Source organism: Nelusetta ayraudi, unplaced genomic scaffold (genome assembly GCF_046127955.1).
Source record: "Nelusetta ayraudi isolate G7.1 ecotype Tasmania unplaced genomic scaffold, CSIRO-AGI_Nayr_v1 ptg000001l, whole genome shotgun sequence".
In the NCBI taxonomy this organism is placed as follows: Eukaryota; Metazoa; Chordata; class Actinopteri; order Tetraodontiformes; family Monacanthidae; genus Nelusetta; species Nelusetta ayraudi.
The window spans coordinates 469484-494388 of NW_027466051.1; the positions used below are offsets into that span (position 1 = coordinate 469484).

General features: G+C 46.0%; 3 protein-coding genes across 5 annotated transcripts; 1 reads left to right on the forward strand and 2 right to left on the reverse strand.

Moving 5' to 3' along the window:
• Positions 1-1158: 1158 nt before the first annotated feature.
• Positions 1159-3843, forward strand: ttr (transthyretin (prealbumin, amyloidosis type I)). Of its 2 annotated transcripts, XM_076037619.1 has the most exons (4): positions 1183-1396; positions 1497-1636; positions 1998-2133; positions 3598-3843. In XM_076037619.1, the coding sequence occupies exons 1-4, from the start codon at positions 1313-1315 to the stop codon at positions 3703-3705; spliced, it is 468 nt and encodes a 155-aa protein (XP_075893734.1). In that variant the 5' UTR covers positions 1183-1312; the 3' UTR covers positions 3706-3843. The 2 variants fall into 2 exon arrangements, with proteins under 2 accessions (XP_075894525.1, XP_075893734.1); XM_076038410.1 differs by lacking the exon at positions 1998-2133 and having other exon boundaries at positions 1159-1396.
• A 3159-nt stretch (positions 3844-7002) lies between these two features.
• On the reverse strand, positions 7003-17547 carry b4galt6 (UDP-Gal:betaGlcNAc beta 1,4- galactosyltransferase, polypeptide 6). The gene is made up of 9 exons (XM_076036391.1): positions 16634-17547; positions 14628-14744; positions 14312-14425; positions 11093-11217; positions 10849-10965; positions 10387-10574; positions 10180-10302; positions 9569-9670; positions 7003-9417 (listed from the first exon to the last, which is right to left on the reverse strand). The coding sequence occupies exons 1-9, from the start codon at positions 16752-16754 to the stop codon at positions 9270-9272; spliced, it is 1155 nt and encodes a 384-aa protein (XP_075892506.1). The 5' UTR covers positions 16755-17547; the 3' UTR covers positions 7003-9269.
• An 814-nt stretch (positions 17548-18361) lies between these two features.
• On the reverse strand, positions 18362-24905 carry rfc4 (replication factor C (activator 1) 4). Of its 2 annotated transcripts, none has more exons than XM_076040479.1 (11): positions 24733-24905; positions 23860-23995; positions 23637-23715; positions 22836-22915; positions 22572-22691; positions 21398-21541; positions 21204-21324; positions 20950-21075; positions 20766-20846; positions 20517-20633; positions 18362-18698 (listed from the first exon to the last, which is right to left on the reverse strand). In XM_076040479.1, exons 2-11 carry the CDS (start codon positions 23973-23975, stop codon positions 18603-18605), a joined length of 1080 nt encoding a protein of 359 aa, XP_075896594.1. In that variant the 5' UTR covers positions 23976-23995; positions 24733-24905; the 3' UTR covers positions 18362-18602. The 2 variants fall into 2 exon arrangements, with proteins under 2 accessions (XP_075896594.1, XP_075895765.1); XM_076039650.1 differs by having other exon boundaries at positions 23860-23977; positions 24733-24897.

Consider the following 24905-nt stretch of genomic DNA (forward strand, 5'->3'; position numbering starts at 1 on the left):
AAGACTCACTGCTGAGAATGTGTGAGGAGCCTCGTTCTCACATGTTTACTGTGAACTTGAGCTCCTGAGCCCCGCAGGCGGCAGCGGGGGCCATTATATCCAATTCCTCAGAGTCTCAAGAGACCCCGGATCCGCCTACCTGCCTGTTAAAATCATACATGGTTTTGACAGGCCACAGGCACATGTCCACAGGTTTGTTGTGAGGCAACACTGCAAGGCTGAGTCAGTGCAACAAACCGGTTGAGCAGGTAGAGCAGCATTTGCGGTACTGTTCACGATCACTCCGTGACAAAAAAAACAGTCATCAACAAGGCAAACTGTGTTTTTCTGAACCCATTTCATGATATTAGACTCTCGGTCAGACCACACACAGGCCTCCCAGCATTACCCACTTCCTGTTTTAAATTTAATTACAGTGGCAGTCGAAGTTCTGTGTAAACTGTGTCCCAGCCCCTGAGGGAAAGCTGTTCAACTTGTTGCTTTTTTTTCTGCTCCACTGTTGACTTTTCTTAAACTTTTACCTATAGCAGATGTTTGCGTGGAACCGACTCAGTGACACCAGCAAAAACCAGCTGGAAACTGGAAGGTTTTGTGAAATAAAAGGCTCATATAAATACATATATATATTTAAACAATTATCTTTTTGAATGCTGACAGGATTTTTTGAAAAGATATGGACTGAGATAATAACATTTGCACACAATTTCTTTTTTATTTACTTGTTGTTGCACATTAGCTTCATAATACAGTTTCACATCACATTTCTTTTCAATGAAAACAGTCCAATCACATTTCTTTATTACCAGTGGAGTCAACTGACAAACTGATTTTCCTGTTCAGGCAACCAGATTCCTCATTGGCGCAAATGCTCAAAGTTTGACGTGTGGCTACGTCCCCGATCATGGGTGGAGTTTAACAAACTTCAGTCAGAGGCTTTTTTTTTTCTTCTTTTTTTTCCTACCTTTGAATTGGCCACATTAACGTAAACGCAGCATCAGCTTCCTGTTTCCTGTCACAGCTGAACACTGGATGGAGCTCCGCCCACTTTCTCCATCAACAGATGGTTTAGTCTTTTGTCAAACGCCTGAAAATATCTCAAGTCTCTAAGAACTCAGGCATGAAATCCCACCCACTGGACTTCTGGTCAGATAGGGGGCACTGCAGATGTTGGTTTTGCTGGCTCTGAGTCAGCCACTCTGAGTTACTTATTATCCCACAAAGTGCTCTGCAAAAAAAGTCACAGTGCTATAAGTTCCACGGTCAGAAACCTGCAGCCAGTTTGACGGTTCACCGGTCCACCGACACCACCACGATGCTTCAGCGGCCGCTGCTTCATCTCCTCCTGCTCGCGGCCTTGACTCTGCTACTCTGCGACGCCGCCCCGGTGGCCACCACGGTCAGTCAGTTAGTCACACTCTGGCGTCGTGTGTGCACTCAGTGACAGAGGTGGTAGAGATAGAATAGTGAGTGGGCTGGTTTGTGTCTCCGTCCTGCAGGACAGACATGGAGGCTCGGACACCAAGTGTCCGCTGACGGTGAAGATCCTGGACGCTATGAAGGGGACGCCGGCTGGGCCACTGGCACTCACCGTCTACCAGAGAACCCCGGAGGGAGGCTGGGTGAGGCTTGCTCACGGGTGAGTCAGGATATGTGAATGTCTAAGGACCTCAGGGGTGGGAGATCCTGCCGAGACCTTCTGGGTTTCAGACCAGACCCTCGAGTCCAGTATCAAGACCTCCTGATCTCCTGGACTTCCTGGACTTCAGAGACCTCTTGACTCTCAGACGGGACCCTCAAGTTCAGACCCAATCTTATCTGGACTTGATGGTCCTGTCTGAAAGCCAGAAGGTCCTCCTGAGACCTCCTAGCTTTCAGAACCCCTCAACTCCAGACCCAATCGATCCATCAGTATAACAAGGGTTGAGCAAAGAGGACCAGCGCCCCCAGTAAAACCTGGAGGCGTGTTGGTTAACAGGGGTTCTTTTCCTTCACTGCAGTGTGGCAGACGTCAGCGGCGAGATTCACGACCTCGTCACCGAGGAGCAGTTCACGGCCGGTGTGTATCGCGTGGAGTTTGACACGAAGACCTACTGGAAGAACCAAAGCATGGTGCCATTTCACGAATGGGCAGACGTGAGTGTGGACAAACAAGGAGGCTGACGGCTGTCGGGAAGCCATTATCTGCTCTTATCTCCGTCGGCCGAGGGCAGCTGAGGACAGTTGCTCAGTCAGTGACCAGTGGTATTTACACGATCCTGTCCAGGCAGCTGGTTGGTTCCTGGAGTTCTTCTGAACTCCAGGAACCAACCTGGATGAAACTGCAAGAATTTTGGTGTTGCAGGACTGCTTCCCCTTTTTATAATTTACCTGTGGAAGGAATCAAACTCCTGTGGTTAAATCCCCTGACAGATGTTGAAACGGCTTCCACTCAACTTCATGTTCCTGTCGAAACATGTAGAAACGTCTATGTAGACCAACATTTAATCAATCGTGTGAACGACTGAACAGTGAGATTCTGATCCTATGAGGCCAATTTGGATTTTTTTCTAAAGACTGTTTATAAGTTGAATGCTACTTTGACTGGCTTTCTAGCTAAGACAGCATCTGGCTAACGACCAACTGCTCTGTCACAATTTTCTGCAGAGCCTTTGGAAGGTTGTATTTTTAGAGAACCTTTCTCCTCCATGGAGAAATGAAGGATAGCAAAGTCTAATAAAAATTACCTTCCAGCAGTTCACAACAACTTTTTTATTTTTATTAAAGTTAATTCTTCGCTTTTTTTCTCTTCTTTGATTATGATCAGTAGTGTTTCCAGCCATCCAGACACCCTATGTGAGATTAGACCCGGCCAACCCCAATTTACAAAAAGTCAAGTGTGGTGGATTGTTAGGCAGCAGCAATGATGTGTAGATGATGAAAGAATCTTTGTGGACACAGACTTGATTATATAGGGGTATGTTTATTCCAAAAAGAAGTCTTGCATCGATAGGCACCCAGGTCTGCCTGAGGGAGGTCTCGTAGCCAATGTGGACAACTCCAAAGGTACAGCTCCAACCCCTGGGGTATAGTTGCAGATTTTAAGAATCATTGTGGTCATTGTTTTGGGAGAACGTACACAGCCGGTCACATGGAAAACGTTCGTATGGGGATGATCACAAGGAATATCATGTGTTGTATGGAGATTCAAACAAACCCTTTCTTCGCACTGACCACTCTCTGACAGGAGGGTGACCCTCCAGTCACATGCTTTTCCTGTTTCCTTTTACAATGGCTCCTGATGTTTGTCAAAAGATGTATCAGACACAACACAAGCAGCTTCTTAATACAGGTACATCTTCATTTGATTGCATGACTCATATATATTAAACATTTAGACTGAATTGTGCTGAACACATACAACCGAATAAATAAAATACTAATAATAATACTGGGGATCTTATGCACCTCCCCAACCAGAGGGCAACCTGTGCAACCACATAGGTCGTGTCTGATTGATAGATTTGCTGATTCTGTTGAGGTTTCAGGTCCACAGCATTAGAAATCTTTAAGTTTTGGCACCATCGTGTTCTGACCGCAGTCACTGCCTGTGTTAACCAGGTGGTGTTTGAGGCTCACGCCGAGGGTCACCGCCACTACACGCTGGCCCTGCTGCTCAGTCCCTTCTCCTACACCACCACAGCCCTGGTCAGCGACGTGCCACACTGACAGGAAGCTGAAAGTCTCTGACCTCAACATCTCCCACTGTGCTAATTTAAGAACCCTATTGAAGCTCCAAGTATTGTGACGTGTGTTTTATTTTCTTCCAAATGGCTTTGACGACTATTAAAGCAACCTTACAGTCTATGTGCAGTGTGTTAGCGTATTTCTGTTCTGCTCGACCTGTTGAAGACAACACATGGTCTAGTGAATTACAGCCTCTGACAATACGACCGTTTATAGTGAATTGTAACCCTCTTTCACTTATCACTTATCAGCTGTGTTATTTAATGCATATTATTTTGATATTTAAGTTGTAAGATATCTGTTTAGGGTATTTATAAACGTTGCATATAACCTTTAAATTGTTGAATCAATATACCTATGATATTTTACGTTGAAAAATATAACTATGTCACAGGTAAATGCTTTCTGTGTCATTTGATACATTTGTTTAAAAATGTAGACTGTCAGAGCACAACACAGGTATGAAGATTTGAGCAAGTTAGGTTAAACAAAAGTCCAAAATAGGTGTTGAGAATAAAGGAGATAATCGTGACTAATCGGCTAATCGAAAAAAAAAAAAAATCAATTGATGAGTTGACAACAAAACACATATACATCATAAAAATAAAAATATTTTAAGAAAGCATTGATCCATCGATCCCCTTCCCCCAGTCGCAGCAGCCACTAGGCCATTTACTAGGGGTGCTGTTGCACTGGATGACTCATCAGAAGTCGATCAGTTCACTAGGGGCTCCTCCTCCAAGCAGTGCAGCAGCTGCAAACCAGCAGTGGAAATTTATTTGATGACTTTTGGAATCGAGTCGAGCAACTCATATGGCAACACCCGAGGCTTCCAGCAGGAGGTGGTGGCGGCAGTTAAAAAAAAGAATGAGAAGTCAGACATGCACTCGGTTCTCCAGAATATGGCAATGAAGTGTTTATTTTGTCATTTTGTTTAAACAGAAAGAGAAAGAAAAGATCTGTCATCTCAACTTTTAAAGATGATAAACTGTGTTTTTTTGTTTTGTTTGTGACACAGTGTCACGTGCACATAATAAAACCTCTCTTTCTCTCTCTCTCTCTCTCTCAATTTCTGTGAAAGGTCTCCCTCTGGTGGAGATTCACTGTATTAAACGGTTTGAATGAATGAATGAATGACATGTGACCTTCGGTGCACCGCTTCACACACCAGAAAGATGGTTCATCTTTGGCATTTCCTGGGTTTCCCCACCTTATCAAAATAACCCTCCAGGACCAGACACGCCTTCAAACAGCCAATATTAGTGTTAATAGTAATCATAGAAATAATGGGAATAAGAATAAGAAAAATGTAATAATGATGATGATAATAACAAGAATAATAATAATAATAACAAGAATAATAATAATAATAATAATAATAATAAGGAAGGATTCTCATCAGCAAATTCTTCTGTTTTATTGTGACTCAATGTGAGAGGAACATGAGCAGGAGCCAAATAAGCTTCAAATAAATTTAAAAACAGAAAAAGGAAAAAAAATAATAAAATCAAGGCACAAATAAATACTGCAAAAAAAAAGAGAGAAAAGAATCACAGCGGACAAATGAACACATCATCCGAACTGCCTTTTGATATGTCAGGTTATTATTGTTTTTCTTTCAAAAAAAGAGGGAAAAAAGGCCCATCAGCTAGCATAGCATTGTGAGCTAACACTTGTGAGTCGATCATAAGTTAACAAAAATAATTTAAAAAAGCACAATGTAAAGATGTAAGAATGCTCTCCTGACTTTGCAACTTGGCACCAGAGCCAGACTACTACTACTAATAATAATAATAATAATTATATTATTATTAATAATAATAGTAATAATAATAATAGTAATAATAATAATAATAATAACTTTTTACTTTCAGCCTTGCAAACAACTCTTGGCTAAAAGCTCCGCCTCAAGAAATGGAACGCAGCCCGACTCTGGGCGCTACATGCTAATTGGCCTGAACGTACAGTCAGTCGCTGCAAGAGTCAGAAAATGAAAAAAAACAACAACAAAAACTGCTGTTTAACACTGGAAGGTGACTTCACACAGGAGGTTAACAGAGATGCAAAACAGTTTGAACATTTTTTTTCCTCTACGTAATTTTCGTTGATTTTTTTTTTTATCTCTAAACTACAGACATGAGATAAACCAACGGGGGAGGGGCCTGAGGAGGAGGGAGGGAGGGGCAAGGTGGGCTGAGAACTCCAGTAGAGTTGCTGCATGAAAAAATAAAATAAATAAAGTCGACAGGGGGGGCAGGGGGCGGGGCCAGATAGAAAAAGCGGTCGTCTTCAAACACCTTGTTGTTTTTTGTGTTCCTTTACAAACAAACCACCTGAACTGCCGCACTCAGACAGGGTTTTTTTTTCTTTCTCGCCACTACTTTTGTACACTTATTATTACTAATTAAGGCATTAATGCTCCATTAAAGACTATAACCACAGAGGAGAGGAGGGGGCAGCGCCCAAGTGCACGTACAGCGTTAACAAGAGTGGGGCGAGGCCCAGCGGCGATGGGGAGGAACCAAATGACAGCCGAAAAATAAAATAAAAAACCCAGCCTCAGTTGGAGCTCCAGGGATGTGGGGGGGCGGGGGGGAGCCCTCCCGAAAAAAATGGGGGCAAAGCTAAAGTCGACTTGAGAATTTGAGCATTGTCGGATTTCAACCGTAAAACTTTTTTTCCGCGGCCAAAGCGTTGCGTCCGTTTCAGAGAACAAAACCAATACAAATGGAAGTGTAAACAAATGACGCGTGGCTCCGCCCACCACAGATACCCAAAAGCCTCAGCGGCGGCCAGCTGAAAAGTCTTCCTACTCTGCTGTGTGAGAACGGAGAGATACCGGGCCATGATGCACTGGGACACTGGCCTGTGGCTGCTTCACGCTGACCTCCCGACTCCTCTCTGTTTCCAGCCCCGCCCCCTCTGTTTCCAGCCCCGCCACCCTCGATGCAACACGCAGGACGTGGCGGAGGTGAGTTGGTAATTTGGCAACAAAGACACAAATCGAAAACGAGCTCAAAACTGTTTTGCTTTGTGGAAAACAAAGGTTCGATCCCACCCCACCCCCCTTCAGCTGAAAAGACTTTGGACTGAAGGGATTGAATTGCCTTTGAGCGGCCTGCTGGTCACACACTGCAGCTCAACCACAACCAGTGCCTTGAGTCAGAATTGGAAATCAAATTCAACATTTTTCTTGTAGCAAATTATTTAAATCAAACACTCGCACAACTCCAGTCGCAGATCAAACGGGACTCGGGTCAAACCTGTGGAGTCTGAACTGGAACCGTGGATCTCCTGGAGACTCCTGGGTTTGTTTTTTTGTTTTTTACCTTCACTGAACACAAATGATCCCTCCATTGTTCCCACAGAGAGAGAAAAAAGAAAAGTCACCGAGCGACAGAATCATTGTAACACTTAGTGGAAGCTTGAAAAGCAGTCCAATCAGTCATGCTGTGATGAGCAACAGGGTAAAAGAGGTCAACGGGACAGGAAATGTGGCTCCGGGGGTCCGAAACAGCCAGAAATGGTTTTCAACTCAACAACAGGCCAACTCAAGACGGACGAACAAGAAAATAAAATAATGTTTTCAAAAAAAGTACAAAAAGAAAAAGAAAGAAAAGTCCAGACATGTGAGTCATGGTCCAATTCAAAAGCTAGAAATTATACAGAGAAAAATCTTCAACAGTGAATATCTGGTCAAAAATAATCTACACCTCTTGTCTCCGTCGTTTTTAGTGCTCAAAGTTTTGTTTTGTTTTTTTGTTTTTTTTTTAAGAAATGAAAACTTTTCACAGCGGGTGCCACTCAAGAACGCCGGGGTTCTCTCATTCTGGCCCTTCCAACTGCCTGCCTGCCTGCCCGCCTGGGAAATAACTAGAGTCACAACACACACACACACACACACACACACACACACACACACACACACACACACACACACACACACACACACACACACACACACACACACACACACACACACACACACACACACACACACAGAGCTCAATATGTCTGCGCTGCTGCTGCTGCTGCTTGGTACAGTACGATGAAGAACTTCGTCACATGGTCCAGCAGTTGAATCATCAACCGTCAATTGAAAAAAAAAAAAAAAAAAATTTGAAACACATGTGAGGCACAAATGATAATAAAAAAAGAAAGAAAGAAAAGACACTGAGCCTGCTGTAGTGTTGTGTGGACACACACACACGGCCCCACTCAGCCAAAGCAGAGCCTCACTGCTCCCGCCTCTCACCTGAAGGGGGAGTCCTACACGTCACACAGTGCACCTCAAGAAATCCAAATAAAGCACAAGAAAAAAGGCAAAATTTCAACACAAAATAAAAATGATAATAATAATAATAATAATAATAATAATAATAATATACACATCTCTCCAACTGATGAAATAAGTTATGTCTCTCCAAAAAAAAAAGGAACACAATCTGGTAAACAAAATAAATTAAGGCATGCAAAAAGACAAATCTTAAGATTTGGATACTTGTTTTGTTTTTTTTCCTTTCCTTCTTTCTTTCCTTCTTTCTTTTTTAAAGCCAAAACATCCTACGTCGTTCGCAGAAGAAGAGCTTCCTGTTCGGAAGAGAAAACACTCACTCGTAATTATTACATTTTTAGAACAAAGGTGTAGCTGCCAAAACAAAAGAAATTCAAATCCACTGGAATACCACTGAGAACGCGCCCGCCTTGAAGCGTCTGAAGGCCCAATTATGTACATGTCCGGGAAGCGCCGACAGCCATACAATATTTACATACATGTTCATGCGGAAATTGAGCAGCAGTGCAGCAGAAAAGAAAAAAAAGATTTGAAAAACAAAAATGAAAAAAAAAAAACACTTGATCGAGAGCAAAAATAAATAACCACTTGTGTAAAAATAAAATAATAATTAAAAGAAACAAGAGGTAAAAAAAAAAAAAAGATAATAAAATACATCACAGAGGTTTAAGGCCAACGCCCACTTTCCACTGCGGCCCAGTCAGAATAATGATATGTAAAAAAGAGAAAAAACATCATAGAAAGTGAGACAAAGATCTCGTCCATTGGCTTGTAAGGTGACGGTGATACATCAGAAGTGAAGCGGTGCGAAGCCGAGCTGAGCCAGACTGGGGGGTGGGGCTAGGCCGGGTCAGGGGGCGGGGCCAGGGTCAAGAGGGCGGGGCCAAGTTTGTGGTTCTGCCACGTTAAGGCTTTGCTGCTGAGATGCTGCTGCGGCTCCCTCTGGCGCCGCCCCCCCTCCCCCCTCTGGAGCCACGCCGGCCAATAGTGAGTGACATGCAGGACGCGCATACACAGACACACACACACGCACGCACGCACGCACGCACGCACGCACGCACGCACGCACGCACGCACGCACGCACGCACGCAACAGTTCGCTGAGACTCGTTGCCGCCTCTTGATTTGTTTTTTCATCTTCATCTTTTCTTCTCAGTTTGGTATTTTTTCTCCTCCAAGCCCCAAACACTCTCCTCCTCTCCTGGCGGGCTGAGGAGGTGTGGCCCCGGTGGGTGGGAGGGGTGGGGCCAGCTCAGTAGTCCTGAATAGGGGCCAGCTCGGGGTGCAGCTCCACCGTGATGTTCTTGTAGAGGCTGCTGAGGGACACGGCCGGGCTGTAGCGCAGGTTGTTGAGGCCGTCCAGGTGCTGCCGCTCCTTGGAGTACCTCAGCAGCTTGTACCTACACACACACACACACACACACACACACACACACACACACACACACACACACACACACACACACACACACACACACACACACACACACACACACACAGTGAGCTGAGGTGCTGCGTGCACCCATCCCCCTCTCAGAGAGCTGAACTGACCTGCCGAGGAACTGCACCTCCCCCCGGTGGTGGTGGGGGATGGACTTGTACTTGCCGATCTCCCCCTCCGGCCGGGTGACGTTCAGCCCGGCGTAGTGAACCCTGCAGGACACAGCGAGAGCCGGCGGTCAGAAAGCGTTGCCCTGCCGGCAGGCTGCGCAAAACATCTTTTTGGCTGCTCTCATGAAAAAAATAAAATAAAATAAAATAAATCACATAGAGTGCATAGTGCAGGGCTGGGCAAACTTTTTGACTGGTGGGGCCATAATGGGTTCTAAAATTTGACAGAGGGACCGGATCAGGTGCAGATGGATGGAGTGTACAGTAACTCATCCAGGCTGCACGGAGCAGAAGTTAGCAGTAGTGTAACATATTATTATAATATAATAATAATATAAATAAAGAAAAAAGGAGACAGATATTCTATGTCTGTGCCGTGCACATACTTTCTGCTAATGCTGCAAAGTCGTTGAGTAAAAGGTGGAACCAAGAACACGAGTTTCTGAGTTTTCCATTTCTTTTATAGAAGCTACCGTTGAGTCCCCTCGCTGGAGGAGAGCGGCATCCCCCAACCCCCCACTCCCCATCCCCCAACCCCCAACGCGACTGACCTGTTCCACAGGTCGTCGTCCTCTCCTCCCCAGCCCCAGAATGCATTGGGGAAGCCGTTGACCTTGCGGAACTGCTCCACGGTGAGACCACTCACCCCGCCAAAGAACTCCCGGTACGGTAGACTGCATGAGAGCCACAAAGAGAGCCAGAGCAGTCAGTCGCACCTCCGACCTCCGAGGTCACTAAGGCGCCGGCGTCACACTCACATGTACATGTATTTGTCCAGTTTGGCCGCAAAGTGTCGGGGCATCTGGCCGCAGCCGTAGTAGTTGCGGTCGTTCTCGGGGATGTGGTCAACGTCGTGGAAGACCAGGCAGTCCCAGTCCAGGTCCTTCATAGCCTCCAGGAAACCCACGTTGAACAGCATGGCCCTGTTGAAGGGCTGGCCCCCGCTCTGAGGGCGGGGTGAGACGGACAGACAGACAGACAGACAGAAAGAAAGACAGAGACAGACAGACAGAAAGCAAGAAAGACAGAGACAGACAGACAGACAGACAGACAGACAGACAGAAAGCAAGACAGCGACAGACAGACAGAGAGAGGCAGACAGACACAGAGACAGACACTGAGCTCAGTGTTGCTTTGACAAACCAAAAGATTCCATTTCAAACAACAATGTTCCTGTCAAAACCTCACAACAGACTGCAGTCAACACACACTCACACTACCTGCTCGATGACGTAGAAGCCAAATTGCAGTCTCTGGCTCTGCAACACCGGGATGAGGTGTTGGAAGAGGATGGGCAGGTGTTCGTGGCGGTTTCTGAAGGGGATCAGGATGGCCACCTGCAACACGCACGCACGCACGCACACACACACACGTCACAGGTGATGCACACATCGAGCTGCTGAAGGAAACAAAGAAGCGAGCCATGGCTAACTAGCCGATAAGCTAGCTGGCTGCATGGTGTACCTTCCAGCGAGCCCGGCAGTCCTTGGGTTTCCAGTGACCTCCAAACTGGATGCCAAAGAACTTGGAGAACTTGAGCTCGACCTCCTCCAGCAGGATCTCCGTCATGTTGACGTCCACGAGGCCCTCTGAGGGAGCAAGAAGGCAGAGGAGCAGTGTCAGAAGACAAGAGCCTCGAAAAAAAAAAATAGGTGTCAAACGTGGCCAAATTTGGCCTGCAGTGTAATTATATTTGGCCTGCATGGCAATAAAAAATAAATCACATGTATCACTAAGAGTGCAAATCCCAGAATGCTCTGCTGCTATTTTGGTGTGCATCAATCAGGACAGGATGCTCATTGAAGGAAATGAACACTTCATTGGTTTATTGTTGTTCTTTTATTTATAAATGTATTATTAGCCTGAGGAATAAGGTAACTGTTTAAATCAGAAAGTTGCAGACAAAAAAAGAGGCATGCAATTTTTATTTACATTTTATCTATTTTGATGAGTTTTTTAAATTTCAAATTTGATTTTGCATGTGTGCAATATGAAATTATTGAACATATACAAGGGGGGATTAAGTTTTGAGTGTTGGAGTGTCATATTGTGAATATGAAAAGGTACACGATTATATCTGGAGGAAGATTTTTTTTTTCAATAAATTTTAATGTTGGTCCGAGTTTTACATTTTGGTCCACTGTGTATTTGAGTTTGACAGCCCTGTTCTGAACCAACATGCAGTAGTGCAGCTGAACATTGTCTTCAGGGACAATGAACGGGTTCTGTTGTGATGGCCAGGTGACCTCTTAACCTCCAGACCACCGATAAACCAGAAGCCGCCACAAATCAGTGCTTTGCGGAATCTTTTAAACCTGCTCACTAAAATCCAATGTAGTCTGAATGTCGACGTCCAAAATAGGGCTGCAACGATTTCTCAAGTTATTCGGGTAATTTGATTACAAAAAAAATTGAGGATTTTTATCTGCTTCGAGGCGTCGTTTGATTAAATTTAAAGCTCACGTTTCGCACAGACTCTTTTTAGTGCGACATAACGTGCTTCCGTCCCAGGCCACGCGCCCAATGCAAATTGGGAGAAGACGGACGCGGTACAAGGGCGGCCCAGTTTCATGCTTCTGAGACGCTTCTGGGGCGCTTCTGAAATGCGCCCGTGCCACGTATGTATGTAAAGACAAGTTAGCTGTGTTAGCCGTGAGCTGCTACACTGATTTAAGTTTATTTTGCTTTGGTGGTTTACTGCAACTGAAATTACTGATTCATTTTATTTACTGAGCAAAGAGTGCAGTCATCACCAAGCTCTGAACACACTTTGAAAATGAATGTATTTACTTAAAAAAGTAAATTTTTCATAAAAAATATTAGAAAAGTCTGAATCCAATCGATTCAGTTTATTCAAGGAAAGAAAAAAGATCGGATCGGGAAGAAAAATCGGGATCTGCAATTACTCATCATTAAAAAAAATGGGGATCGGATCAGAACCAAAAAAATGTGATCGGGACATCCCTACTTTTTATATTATTCTACGTTAGGAAATTGTTTATTAGCACTTTAGAAACCGGTTTGTTTATTTCAGTGAAGCAAACTGCTTGTACTTCATCATGAGTCAGGACCTGTGAAGTGGCTCTCATGTTCAAACAGGTCAGTGATAGCAGTGGGTTAAAAATATTGATATTTATCAATACACATTTAAAGAGGATAATCGATACATAAATCCCAGTATCGATAGTTTAAAACGTTCTGTGTTTGTTTGGTTAACCCCTTGCTTTGCGCACCGTTATTGCAGTCAGATGTCTATCAAATTAAAAACTGAAAAGCTTATGAAACAGTACCACGGGCGAACAAAGAGCTGCAGACGTTTTTGTTCGTGGGTGGCCGAAGAAAAAGCTCAAAGAGAGCTGGACGGACGGAGCGACGCACAATGAGAAAGTCCTCCTGGTTTCCAGTCAGTGGCCGCAGTTTAGCAAAACAGTGTCGGACCCGGGACAAATAAATAAATAAAAATATTCTTGTCTAATAATAAACAACTCTGAGTAGGGCTGTGCGATTAATTGATTTTAAATCGAAATCAGATTTTTAAGTCGTAACGATGTTAAATAATAGAGGGGAATCGGAAAATCAATTTCCCTCTTTCATGCTTCCAGGGTTGGCGCCTCTTGGGTAGCGTAGTCCCCCGCCCCCCTCCCTGGAGAAGCTGTTAACTGGCTACCCATGTTTACTCGCATCTAGACGAGCCACAGCAGGTGTTAAAACCAGGAAGTGATTCTGTTTGCTGCCCTCACCACTACCTGGTGAATTATTTTTCCGAAGTCGCATACGACACTCACTTGTCCCGTTTTTGGAGCATATTTAACAAGATTTCCCCTCCAAAAAAAGGTTTTCAGAGAAAATAATTGGGATTTTATTTTTGACCAAAATCGCTCTGAGACTCACGTGATCGTTTCAGCGTCTACATTTTCTCTGCGAGGACAGTGTTTTGATACAAGTCAACATTGTCAGACAACATCATTCTAAGCCCTACAAAAATGTCTTGCACAAAACAAAACAAAACAAAACAAAACAAAACCACGGTCAATACAAAAAGTAAAACCTATGCTTCCAGGGACACGGGAGGAACGAACAAACGTCCAGGGACCTTCGGTCTGCCGTGCAGTCATAACTCCGCCCACGCTCAGGTAGTAACCAACCAAACGGGTTACAACCTAGCTGTACCGTACCGAGCAGGGCTCGTTTAAAATGCACTTTCGAGCAGAGCCATTTATTTTTCCATTTCTGTTCGAAATGCACCGAAGCTTTGTGAGACAATCACTGCAGGGTTTGTATGGTTTCATGAGGTAGTTTGGTAGCCATGTGTCTGGGTGCTAGGGGTTTGAATAAAAAAGTGCATGTTGTTATATAACTATTTGTTCAATGGGCAGTTCTTTCTTAATGTAAATATTAATATCTAATTATGCACCATGTTAGAGGGTTACTTTTACAATTGAATTTACAGCATTAGTTCTTGGAGAATCTTTTCCATCACCAAAGCAAAATTGGTGCGATGGCTAAAATATAAATAAATATCCAATCGTATCGGAAATATTGGAATGGAATCGACTAGGGACCCAATGTATCGGAATCCTGTCGTATCGGGAGGTCAGTGGCGATACCCAGCTCCAGTCAGTGACTCCTGCTTTAACGTCTCTCGTCGACTCCCACTCCACCAGCGGTTCAGCAGCTACTCACTCATAGAAGGTAATCGCTCCGGGCAGGGGAGGTCATGGGCGTAGGTAAAGTTCTCGGGCAGGTACACGGTCGGCTGCACCATCAACTCACTGGAGTTGCTGCCGTCGGGATAGTCTGCAGCGGGGGACAGGTTCAGTCCGACAACACTGAGGCACAAGGGACAAAAAGCTGCGTTCCTCAAGAAAGCTGGATGAGAATAAACTGTTGGGTTGTTTTTTGGTTTTTGTTTTTTTTACAGATGACTGAATTTTTCAAACCCAACTCCAAAAATGAAATTAAACCAGTCAATCGGTCCATTGACTGTGACTCCACTCACCCGTCCCGTTGAGCGTGCTGTTCTTGTTGGTGTACAAGCGGATCATCTGGCCGATGGTCCTCACGTTGTCCCTCAGCATGATGCCCTGAGCCTGCACCATGAAGAAGTACGTGTTGGCTGGAAGAGAGAGCAAAGAAGAGAGGAACCGGTCAAGGCTCTGAGGAGCAGGAGGAGGAAGAAGAGGGGGAGGTAGAGGACTAGCGGAACGAGGAGGAGAAGGAAGAAGGAGGAGGAGGAAGAAATGAGAGGAGGAAGATTAGGAGGATGGGGGGGGGGGGGAACTCTGCTGCTCTTCGTCCCACAGAGAAGAATTCACAAGAGACAAGGTCTCTGCTGCATCACCTACATCTGGTAAAAGGCACTTTATGTCTGTCTAAAGGCAGCAGCAACAGCGACAGAGGAAGAAGAAGAAATCTGGACTCATTTAGAGGAGAAAACGACAGATCTTCAGTGAACTCCAGCCAATAAAATCTAACTGGATTAACAACAAACCGGAATGAGACGTGTGTCAATCGCTCAAGCTCCTCCCATGCCGCCACACTTCATATCCAGGATGTTCTAAAGTTGCCAGCTGTGGGCATCTTGAACAGGATCAGGATTGATCACAGGGAGGCAGAACAAGCAAGGCTGAGAATTACAGTTTTTTGGTTCCCGAAAAACTGTAATTTTCAGCAGCTGCCGGTCCGAGCGAGATGCAGGCCCCGAGCGGCCCCAGCAGTCGGACGAGCGGGAAATATGCCAACAGCGACACACACACACACACACACACACACACACACACACACACACACACACACACACACACACACACACACACACACACACACACACACACACAGTTTTCTGTCCTCCTGTTTCCCTTTAATAATATTTAAAGAACACGCCATCAGAGGCTGGATGCTAAAATACCTTCCGCAACAACACTTGTCGACTAGAAAATGTAAAAAAAAAAAAACAGACATGCATGGTGCCAGTTGGGGGAAAAGAGTCAACTCACTCGCAGCAGTGAGTCCACAGCGAGCATCGACACGCAGGAGTTCAAATGGCAAACTGGTCATTTTGTGGCCTGAGGAAACGTTTTAGTTTGTCGACAGCAAACAATTGCAGTGTAAACACACACACACACACACACACACACACACACACACACACACACACCGTTTGTGGCCAACAACTGCAGCAGCAGCAGCAGCACAATCCCAGTTTCAAAGACACACAGCAACAATCCCCCATTCCATCATCATTTTCTTCATCATCATCTGCATCCATCTGTTGCCATAATTAGATTCATTACATAAATAAAATAGAATTATGGAGCTGCTGCTGCTTGCCCCATATTAGAACCAGTGACCTGCAGCACATGAGCACCCCCACACCCCAGCACACAAACACAACAACAAAATGTATCTGTGTGCTCAGTGAAAGTTATTCTTCAATATTTGATGACATCTGCTTCTCACAGGACACAACATGGATTCTGCTGCCTGCTGGCCTTGTGCATGATGAATGAGGTCCACTGACGTCTGGCTCGAGTCTATTTATCCTCTGAGCAAAACTACAATTTACAATCAATGTGTCCAGTATCGTACAGCTGCCGCTTATCTGGTCAGACTAAGAGTTGTCCTCCTACCTTCTGGGAAACCCCGACACCATCATTAGCACGGATGCTCACACGACTCTCTTATTCGTATCTTGGCCAAGTGAAATCACCGTCACTTGGGTGTATAAATAGCATCACGCTTCAACAACAGCGGACACGTTTTGCTTTTGCTTCCATTCCTTTACGACCTTCATTAGCTCTCTTTTAAATTCAATACAAAAGGGGGGGAAATAAACAGACGAGGCATCCCGTCCGGGGCGGACCCCGAGCCGGGGGCGGCTGGTTAGCCCCGCTAGCCGGCCGCCCCTAACTGCCAGGGGTTGCCAGTGGGTTGATAATCCCGCCCGTAATCACATTAACCATCGCCCCGTGATGCGCCGGGTGCGAGACCCAGTCGGTAACTGACCTATTCCCGGCGCCACGTAGATAAAGTAGAGGCAGGTGGTGGACATGGAGAAGAAGAAGATGAAGGCCAAGAAGGATCGGTTGGACAGTCGCAGCAGCCGCCGCCGCCTCCCGTTCACCATTTTGGCTCAGGCCAACGTCCTCCTCGCCGATATGAATCCCATAAAAATGAAATTATTAGTAGTAGTAGTATTAGTAGTAGTAGTAAGACCCCTCCGGCAGTTTAAAAGGTCATCGGTTCGCTGTGCAGACGAGTGGTCGGTGGGGTCATGGAAGAGGGAGCCCTGGCGGTGGGCGCCTTGAGGGGGTTGGTGGCGGCAGCTGCGGTGGGGAGGTGAAGGGACTCAGCTAGACGGCTAGCAGCTAGCTGCCCAAGAAAATTCCAGATGGACAAAAAGAGAGAGAGGCGGGCCCCGTTTACGGCACTATCAGGCAGCGGAGCGTCTCGTGGAGGACCACCGGCCGGCCATGCTGCTGGAGCGGTAACAGTGTGGGGGCGCTGCGGCTGCGGCTGCTGCTGCTGCTTCAGGGCTCTCCGCGGTGGTCGCCGTCCATGGTGGGAGGCCGCTGCTCATTCAAACCGGGGTTGGGTGGGTGGGTGGGTGGGTTGGGGATGAGGGGAAGAGGGTGTACGGGGCCCGGCTGGACGGGACGGGACCGCTCTGCTCTGCCGTCTGCCGCTCGCTCTGCTCCGCTCCCTGCGGCTTGTGTGGCGATGCGGCTGCCCCGGCGCGCTCGTGTCGTCGTTCGCGGACCACACACGGGAGTCAGTCCGCTCAGCTCACTCCAAACCCGGTGGTTGGAGAGGTGGGGGTTCCCCACGCTGCCTCTGTTTCTCCGTGCGTGCGTCCGTCCGTCCGTCCGCGGCGCTCAATACATGTCGTCCCCGGGATGATGATGTGGGCGGGTGGTGGGGGGTGGGGGGGCGGGGGGGGTTTGGTTAGAGGAAGAGATGACAGCGGCAGGCAGGCAGGCGGCGGCTCTGCCCCTCCTCCTTTCTGCTGGCACTGCAGAGAACGTTTCCGGTGGCTGTGAACGGCGCCCCTCCACCCGCGTCGCCAAGGAAACAGATGTGCGCGCCTCGCTGCCCCGCCCTCCTAAAGAAGACGAAAATAATTATATTAGTCAATTCCATGATGATGATGATGATGATTATCATTATTAATATTCGGGACTGAGCCTCAGCGAAGGCCTGCTCTCATTATTATTATTATTATTATTATTATTATTATTATTATTATTATTATAAAAAATATTTTATTATCATTATAACAACAATCTGTGCCTGTGATCTGCACTGCCTTTATTAACCAGTCTCCCGTGTTCCCCCGTTGCCTTTTTCTCTGTTTTGCCTTGTGCCAGTAATCCAGCGCCTGTCTCCTTGTTGTTCCGCTCCTTCGTTCCCCGGTTGACAACAGCCCGTCTTCGAGCCTGCCTCCGCCTCGTCCTCGGACCGATTCCCCGGTAACGACCCTGCTTGGCTCTGACTACGTCCCTCGTCTGCCCCGTCTGGATCCTGTCGCTGTTATCGACCTCCGCCCGAACCCGGGGCCGATCCTGCCTGCCTCCACCACCGCTTGCACTGGTTCTCGACCCTGGACTGCCCGACCTCCCCGCTTCAATAAACACCTTAAACTGCATCAGTGGTTGTTGTGCATTTGTGCAACAGCTGCTGATTCTTTGTGGGGGGAAAAATTGAGCAAAAAGAAAGAAGGGATATTCACAAAAGTTTATTTATTTATTTATTTATTTAAATGTGAAAAGTCAACAAAAGCAGTTCAGTCAAATAAAGGCAGTACTCGTCCTGCTGTGTCTTTTGATGAAGTGCTGAGTTTATCATAAGGGGATTCCTCCACATGTGGACATGTCCACATGGCTTATGGCCATGTGCTCATGCCCCGCCCAGTCTGAAAAGCATCTCCGTGTGGTCAAGGTCACTGTTCACACTGAAAATTCTGTCTCGAGGGGTCTCAGTTGGCTTGGGACGTCTGCTGCATGATGAGCGAGCACAGACTCAACAACTGCAGAAACTCATCAGCTCCGTCTGCAAGGCACTTCCCCATGATCTGAAGCAGACAGGAAACAGGAAGTGAAGCAGCAGACAAAAACCCAACACATCAAAGTGTACAATGACACATTTTAGCGATGAAAAAACTAAACATGTTGACAGCATGATTATTTAAAGAAAAAAAAATGCCAGCATTTGTTTACGGCCAATAGAAGGCGCCATGTGTTTAAAGGAGTAGTTTGGGTTTCGCCAAGAAGAGAGAACTAGTTCTAGTGGTCCTCTTTGTCCTGACCCGATAGGCGTTTTGACTTTGTTGTTATTGTTGATAATAATAATAACATCAATAATAATCATCAACTACTACTACTATTATTATTATTATTATTATTTTATTTTTTTTAAAGGGCACCTATGATGCTTTTCCACTTTTCTGAGCTCTAACTACTGGTACAATGTTGAACACTAGTGTCAAACAATGCCAAAGCGTCAAATAATGAGGTTCATGCGTTTGGACGTGAGCCCTGCAAGTTGTTGGGCATGGTTCTGAACGCTCTGTTCACTGAGTTTTTTTTAACACTGGGAACGCATTGACGTGAATGCATTCCAGAATTCCTTTCATGGCCAAGCTCAGGCACACTCTCAGACTGGTTCCACCCTCCCCCGCTCTGCCCCGGAAGTTATGTCGCTGTGCGCTGCTCCAAGAAAATGTTTTTTCAGTGTGAGGGAAATAATTTAAAAAAAATACAGAGCAAATGCCGAATGACTGCTGAAGGAGTGAGACGGGCTCGACTCGGCCGGTGGACAACGAGAGAATAGTCAGCCACGGCAATATTTGACAACATGTATGAGGACTGTGAGTCTATTGTGATCTCAAGCAACTTCAGTTTTAAGACTACTTGCAACGAACAACCGCTGAATCGTGTTGATGAACTGTTAGCCACCACCACTAACTCCGTGCTCTGCTTGTTATGTGTGTTGTGTTCGCTGGCAGCGAAACTGAAGAGGCAGCGATTGTGACGCGCACATTTAGCTACTTACAGTGATTTTCATTCTGCTAGCATGTTAACATCGGTTGTATAGAGCTCCTCCTGCTTAATAATTACAAAACGACTCCATGACTCGAGTGATCGTTTCAGCGTCCATATTTTCTCTGCTAGATAATTCTAAGCCCTATTAAAATGTCTTCAATACAAAACAGTACACAAAGTAAAATATATTTCCGGGGACACGGAAGGCACAAAAAACGTCCAGGGACCTTCGGTCCACCTTGCGGCCGTAACTCCGCCCACGCTGGGTCCATACAAAGCTGGATTAGCCGCTAAACTGCTGCTAAAGAGTGAAGCCTTCACGACGGTAAGTGTTTAAATTGTGCCTGTTTCATAAAGTTTGCCCTTTACTCTCAACTCCCGCACCGGAAGTGTGGCTCAGCAGCGACGAAGGGTGTGACCAATCACAGCGGAGTGGGCCGGGCGGGAGGCGTTCAGGGAGGAGGCCGGAGGTGGAGTGACGCAAAACAGAGCGTTTTCGCAGGATGCAGGAAATACGAGGAAGCGAGCTGCGTGACACACAGATCTACAAAGTTTTCAGTGCGGGGAATTGTGTGTTGCTGCTTTGGAAGGGCCAGAAATCAAATACAAAGGCCCGAAAATGAGCATAATAGGTCCCCTTTAATAATAGCTTCTGCGTGGCTATTTCAGGAGGGTCAAAGCCCCCAATATTCATTTATGTCCCCCTTTGAACTCCACAAATCATTTTCCATCTGGTTCCATCAGATTGCAGTGCAGACGACTGCACTGCAGGAGCAAAACTTGGGGTTTTACAAATATGTCTTATGTCTGCGGGATGCTGTGGAGCTCCACCAGCATCTCTGTCTTACCGCCATCTTCTCGGCAATGGCCGACTTCTGCCGGTCGTTCAGGTCACCGTTCTCGATAATGGCCTCATGGAGCTGAGTAAGGGTCTGCGTGGCTGCGTATCCTTCATCCACAATGTTCTGTCAGGTGGGAACCGTGCCATTGAAAAACAAGGCAAAAAGGCAGAGCAACACATCAGTACAGACAAATACATGAAGTGCAAATATGTTTAAAAACACAAACACAGAGCAGAGACGTGTGACCACACCTACCCTGACTGCAACCTCCAGTTTCTCAAATGTTCCTTTAAAGCAAATCTCCAGCAAGTTGTCGATGGTCTTTGGGGGGACGACCTAGAAAAAGAAGAAAACAAAACAAAAACAACAACATGACACTTGGGATCAGTGCAGGATTCCCCACTTGGGAGGTCCAGGCTCTCCCATCACATGGTCTCACCCCAGCAATCTCGGTGATGGTCCGCTCTGTGATCTCCTTGTCCACGCTGAGGCGCGCTGCCCCCTGGAGGAAGGTGATGGCTTTCCTCAGGTCGCCCTCAGACACCTGCACCAGCGCCCCGATGCTCTGCATGGACGCACAGACTTGCTGAGCAATAATCCCATAACTTTTGCACTGGAGCAGCTGCGTTCACTCGAGGACGACGAGTGGTTTCAGGAAATGCTCTGCATGATGTTGCATTTCCTCTCTGCTACCTCTTTGCTGTACTTGAGGTTCTCCTTCTCGCAGATCTCCAACAGCCGCCCCTCTTGGATCTGGTTGGCCAAAGGTTTGAAGCGGAACTTGGAACATCTTGACGTCAGGGGCTCGATGATCCTGCAGAACCGCAGGGTTATCAATAGTATTTGAGGTTGCAACCAGGTGGTTGGTGCGTCCACGAGCCACAGACCTGCTGATGTAGTTGCAGATGAGGCAGAAGCGGGTGGTCCGGGACTCCTTTTCCATCGTTCGCCTAAGGGCTGCCTGAGCTGGAGCTGTCATGGAGTCTGCCTCGTCCAGGATAATGATCTTGTAGGGAGGACACGTCTTACCGCTGCAAACACAACAAAGAGTTAGATTGAAAATGTTCATTCCGTCTTCGTTGGTAGATATACTCTCGGTTTTCTCTTGTTCAGACAGACAATAGCTTAAACAGATGTAACCTGCTTGACAGTTTCGACTGTAGCTCGTCTTCTTCAGAAGCGTCATCCGATGTGCTGCTGACGCATCATTTAACAGCTGGCCGACTCGGACGGACCTATCAGAGCCCGTCGAGTCGGCCGCACCTCCCCCGCCATGGATGGTCTCTGGAGAAGCGAATCCCAGGTGTGCGAGAGGGTGTCCGCCCCCTCGTCCTGGTCAATGGTGTTGCTCCCTCTCCTCCGGATTTCAACGGCCTCTTTGATCCACCGTTTCAGTTTGTTAGTCTCCAATGCGATGACTTTTCCTCTATCCCAGTCCATGTGATTATGTCTTCTGCAGTGGTCCGGGATGGCTGATTTTAGAGTCTCCTGGTTCGACGTTTTTGTGCGCGCGTGAACTTTCTTGTGTTGAAATCAGGAGGAGGGGGAGCAATACCATCAACCGGGACGAGGGGGTGTACACCTTCTCGCACACCTGGGATTCGCTTCTCCAGAGACCATCCAAGGCGGGGGAGGTGCGGCAGACTCGACGGGCTCTGATAGGTCCGTTCAAGTTGGCCCGCTGTTAAATGATGCGTCAGCAGCACGTCGCACGTCGCTTCTGAGGAAGACTGGAGCTACAGTCGAAACGGTAAAGCAGGTTACATCCATTTAGGCTATTGTCTGTCTGAACAAAAGAAAACCAAGAGTATAACAACAAAGAGTTATCGAAGAGGGGATCGAAAAACTGTTTTGCAAATTTACACTGACGTTAAACAGAAATATTTTAACCAGACTGTGGTAACTCGGTTTCTCTGCTAATAGCTTTGCAGTGGGAATGAACACAAACATTTTTTTTAAAAATTACAATTAATGAATTCAAATAATTCAACAGGCGGGCTTTTGTAATTGAACCTAGGATTTAATTTCTAAAAGTGCATGGGACATATAGTAGAGACTCACTCTGAACGGGTCCCAGCCACGGTGAGCTGAGCAAAATTCTTGACCTTCTCTCTGACCACCTGGATGCCCCGCTCATCAGAGGCGTTGAGCTCCAGCACCCTCTGTCTGTAGAGCTCAGGACTGAACAACAGTGGGGGTTGGGGGAAAAGGACAGCACAACAACAAATGTCACGTTTGAAAAGATCGACTTCCGAACAAGAACAATATAAGCAATGACTGTGGAGGGACCACCATCATTAGCAGTAGCCGCAGCAGCTGGCTCACCCAAACAGTTCTCTGGCAGCAGCCAAGATGGTGGAGGTCTTTCCTGTTCCAGGAGGACCGTAGAAGAGCAGATTGGGAAGCTGAAATTAATAAATAAATAATAAATTTAAAAAATAAGAATCGTAAAAAAAATTCAGGAAATGTTTCTTTGTGCCAGTGAAATCCTGATTTGCAATTTTGTGGCCGAAACAAAAAAAATGTTATTCATCCAACAGGGAATGATGTAAAAGGGATGTGATAAATGAAGTAAATTATTATCTATAACAGGGGTCACCAACCATTTTGAACCTGAGAGCTACTTGGGTACCAAGTCATATGAAGGGCAATGAGTTTACAAACAAATTTTTTAGAAATAACCAATTTTCTCCATTTGCCTTTAGTTACATGTTGTTGTTGTTGTTGTTATTGTTATTATTATTGTTATTATTATTATCAACAATACTAGTTCATGTGAAGACACTGACTGATCATATTAATTTCTCACAATAATCAATAGTAACTTAAGATATTGCCATTTTCAAATCTATATAAATGCAAGTGTGATTACAAAAGAATAGGAAAGGAAAGGAGAACAAAATTAAATTTTAGACGCAGCTCACTGAGTTGTGATATTTTTTTTAGAACAGGCAGGCGGCCGACTCATGTGTTCCTTGGGGTGACCTGGTGTGCCCAGGACCCATGTTCGTGACCCCTAATCTGTAATCTACAAACACCTCATTTTAAACACAACGATAATTTAAAAAAATGCAGAGCCGTGATAAAACAAACCAACCTGAAGTTGGACACCAGCCCGATACTTACGTCTGCTCCCTCCAGGGACTTCTTGAGTACAGCCACCACCTCCTCCTGGAAGGCCACTTCGTCGACACACTTGGGTCTACTGAAATAAATAAATAACACAACCTGTTCGCTAGAGGCAGCGCATTTTGGATTGAGGCAACGTCAAATCAGAGATCAGTGCCACTGCACACAGGGAGTTGCAACAGCAGTGTTGCTTCAGTGCACATCTGCCGTTCTCACATACTATTTCTCCACCCATGGGATGGCTTTGGCCTTCTTCTCAGTGCTGCTTCCTGCTGTTGCCTTGTCCTTCTGAGGCCTGATGGGTTGAGCAGCTGTTCCTTTGAGGAAAGCCTGCATGACTGTCGGTGCACGGGGGGCTGGGGGGGGAACAACAACAACAACAACACAGTGACAAACAACCCTACAAAAGCAAGAACAACAATTGTAACTAGAAATTACATAAATCTCACATGCTTTTATGTGGAGTGACTTTCTGCTGGAGATCAAGTATAAAGATAAACTATCTATCTATCACACAACTTTAAGTTAAAATGGTAATAAATTTACAATAACAGTTTTAATAAGCTGTCTTATATTCAGCGTGCAAAAAGTCATTCAGCTTTTGTCGCATTACACAATGCTGCTCCTGCTTCCTTCCCCGTTAGTATATTCTAATATTTTCATGCAATCATGCTGTGTTCACTGTCAAACAATTCAGTCATGGCATGGCACGGAACATTTTTCTTAACACACCAGCAGTTTATGTTCTCTATCTTCAGCGACGACATGTAAATGCTAAAGTATTTTGACTCTTTTGTTTTGCCTCTGATCTAAAACGGATTCTTTGGCCATTCAACAGTCGTTGCAGATCAAAGAGCTATGTGACTTTAACGCCGTCTATGATTTTTCTTTTCGTTGTCGTTATAATTACGATCCCTTCCTGATTTATACCAAGAAAACGTTTTAACGGGATAAAAAAAAGCAGCTGACAGGCTTAACGACTCTTAACAAAGTAAGCCACGGTAGCTAGCTAGCGCTAGCTCGCGAGCCTGGCTGTTGATTAGCCATATGCAAGCCGCAGTTGCTATCGAACAAACGCCTTGTTCTTACTCACTTTCTCCTTCAGGTTACAGTTTTCTCTCTCTGGTGAGTAAAAAACTGACGGGGATAACTTCTCTGTCGGTGGCGTGTTGTCATGAGGCGGCGGACTTCTTCTTCCCGCCCTGAAGGAGAAAACAACTTCCGGCGACGTCACACTGTGTCCCACCAATCAGGTGAAAATAACGA

Coding starts and splice junctions, on each gene's coding strand:
- ttr (XM_076037619.1), top strand. CDS start 1,313: ATGCTTCAGCGGCCGCTGCTTCATCTCCTCCTGCTCGCGGCCTTGACT. Junction 1,397..1,496: donor CCGCCCCGGTGGCCACCACG/GTCAGTCAGTTA, acceptor TCCGTCCTGCAG/GACAGACATGGAGGCTCGGA. Junction 1,637..1,997: donor TGGGTGAGGCTTGCTCACGG/GTGAGTCAGGAT, acceptor CCTTCACTGCAG/TGTGGCAGACGTCAGCGGCG.
- b4galt6 (XM_076036391.1), bottom strand. CDS start 16,754: ATGGTGAACGGGAGGCGGCGGCGGCTGCTGCGACTGTCCAACCGATCC. Junction 14,745..16,633: donor CTACGTGGCGCCGGGAATAG/GTCAGTTACCGA, acceptor TCTCTCTTCCAG/CCAACACGTACTTCTTCATG. Junction 10,575..10,848: donor GCTTCTACGTCATCGAGCAG/GTAGTGTGAGTG, acceptor CCCCGCCCTCAG/AGCGGGGGCCAGCCCTTCAA.
- rfc4 (XM_076040479.1), bottom strand. CDS start 23,975: ATGCAGGCTTTCCTCAAAGGAACAGCTGCTCAACCCATCAGGCCTCAG. Junction 21,325..21,397: donor ATCTGCAACTACATCAGCAG/GTCTGTGGCTCG, acceptor GCGGTTCTGCAG/GATCATCGAGCCCCTGACGT. Junction 20,847..20,949: donor CCATCACCGAGATTGCTGGG/GTGAGACCATGT, acceptor TTCTTTTTCTAG/GTCGTCCCCCCAAAGACCAT.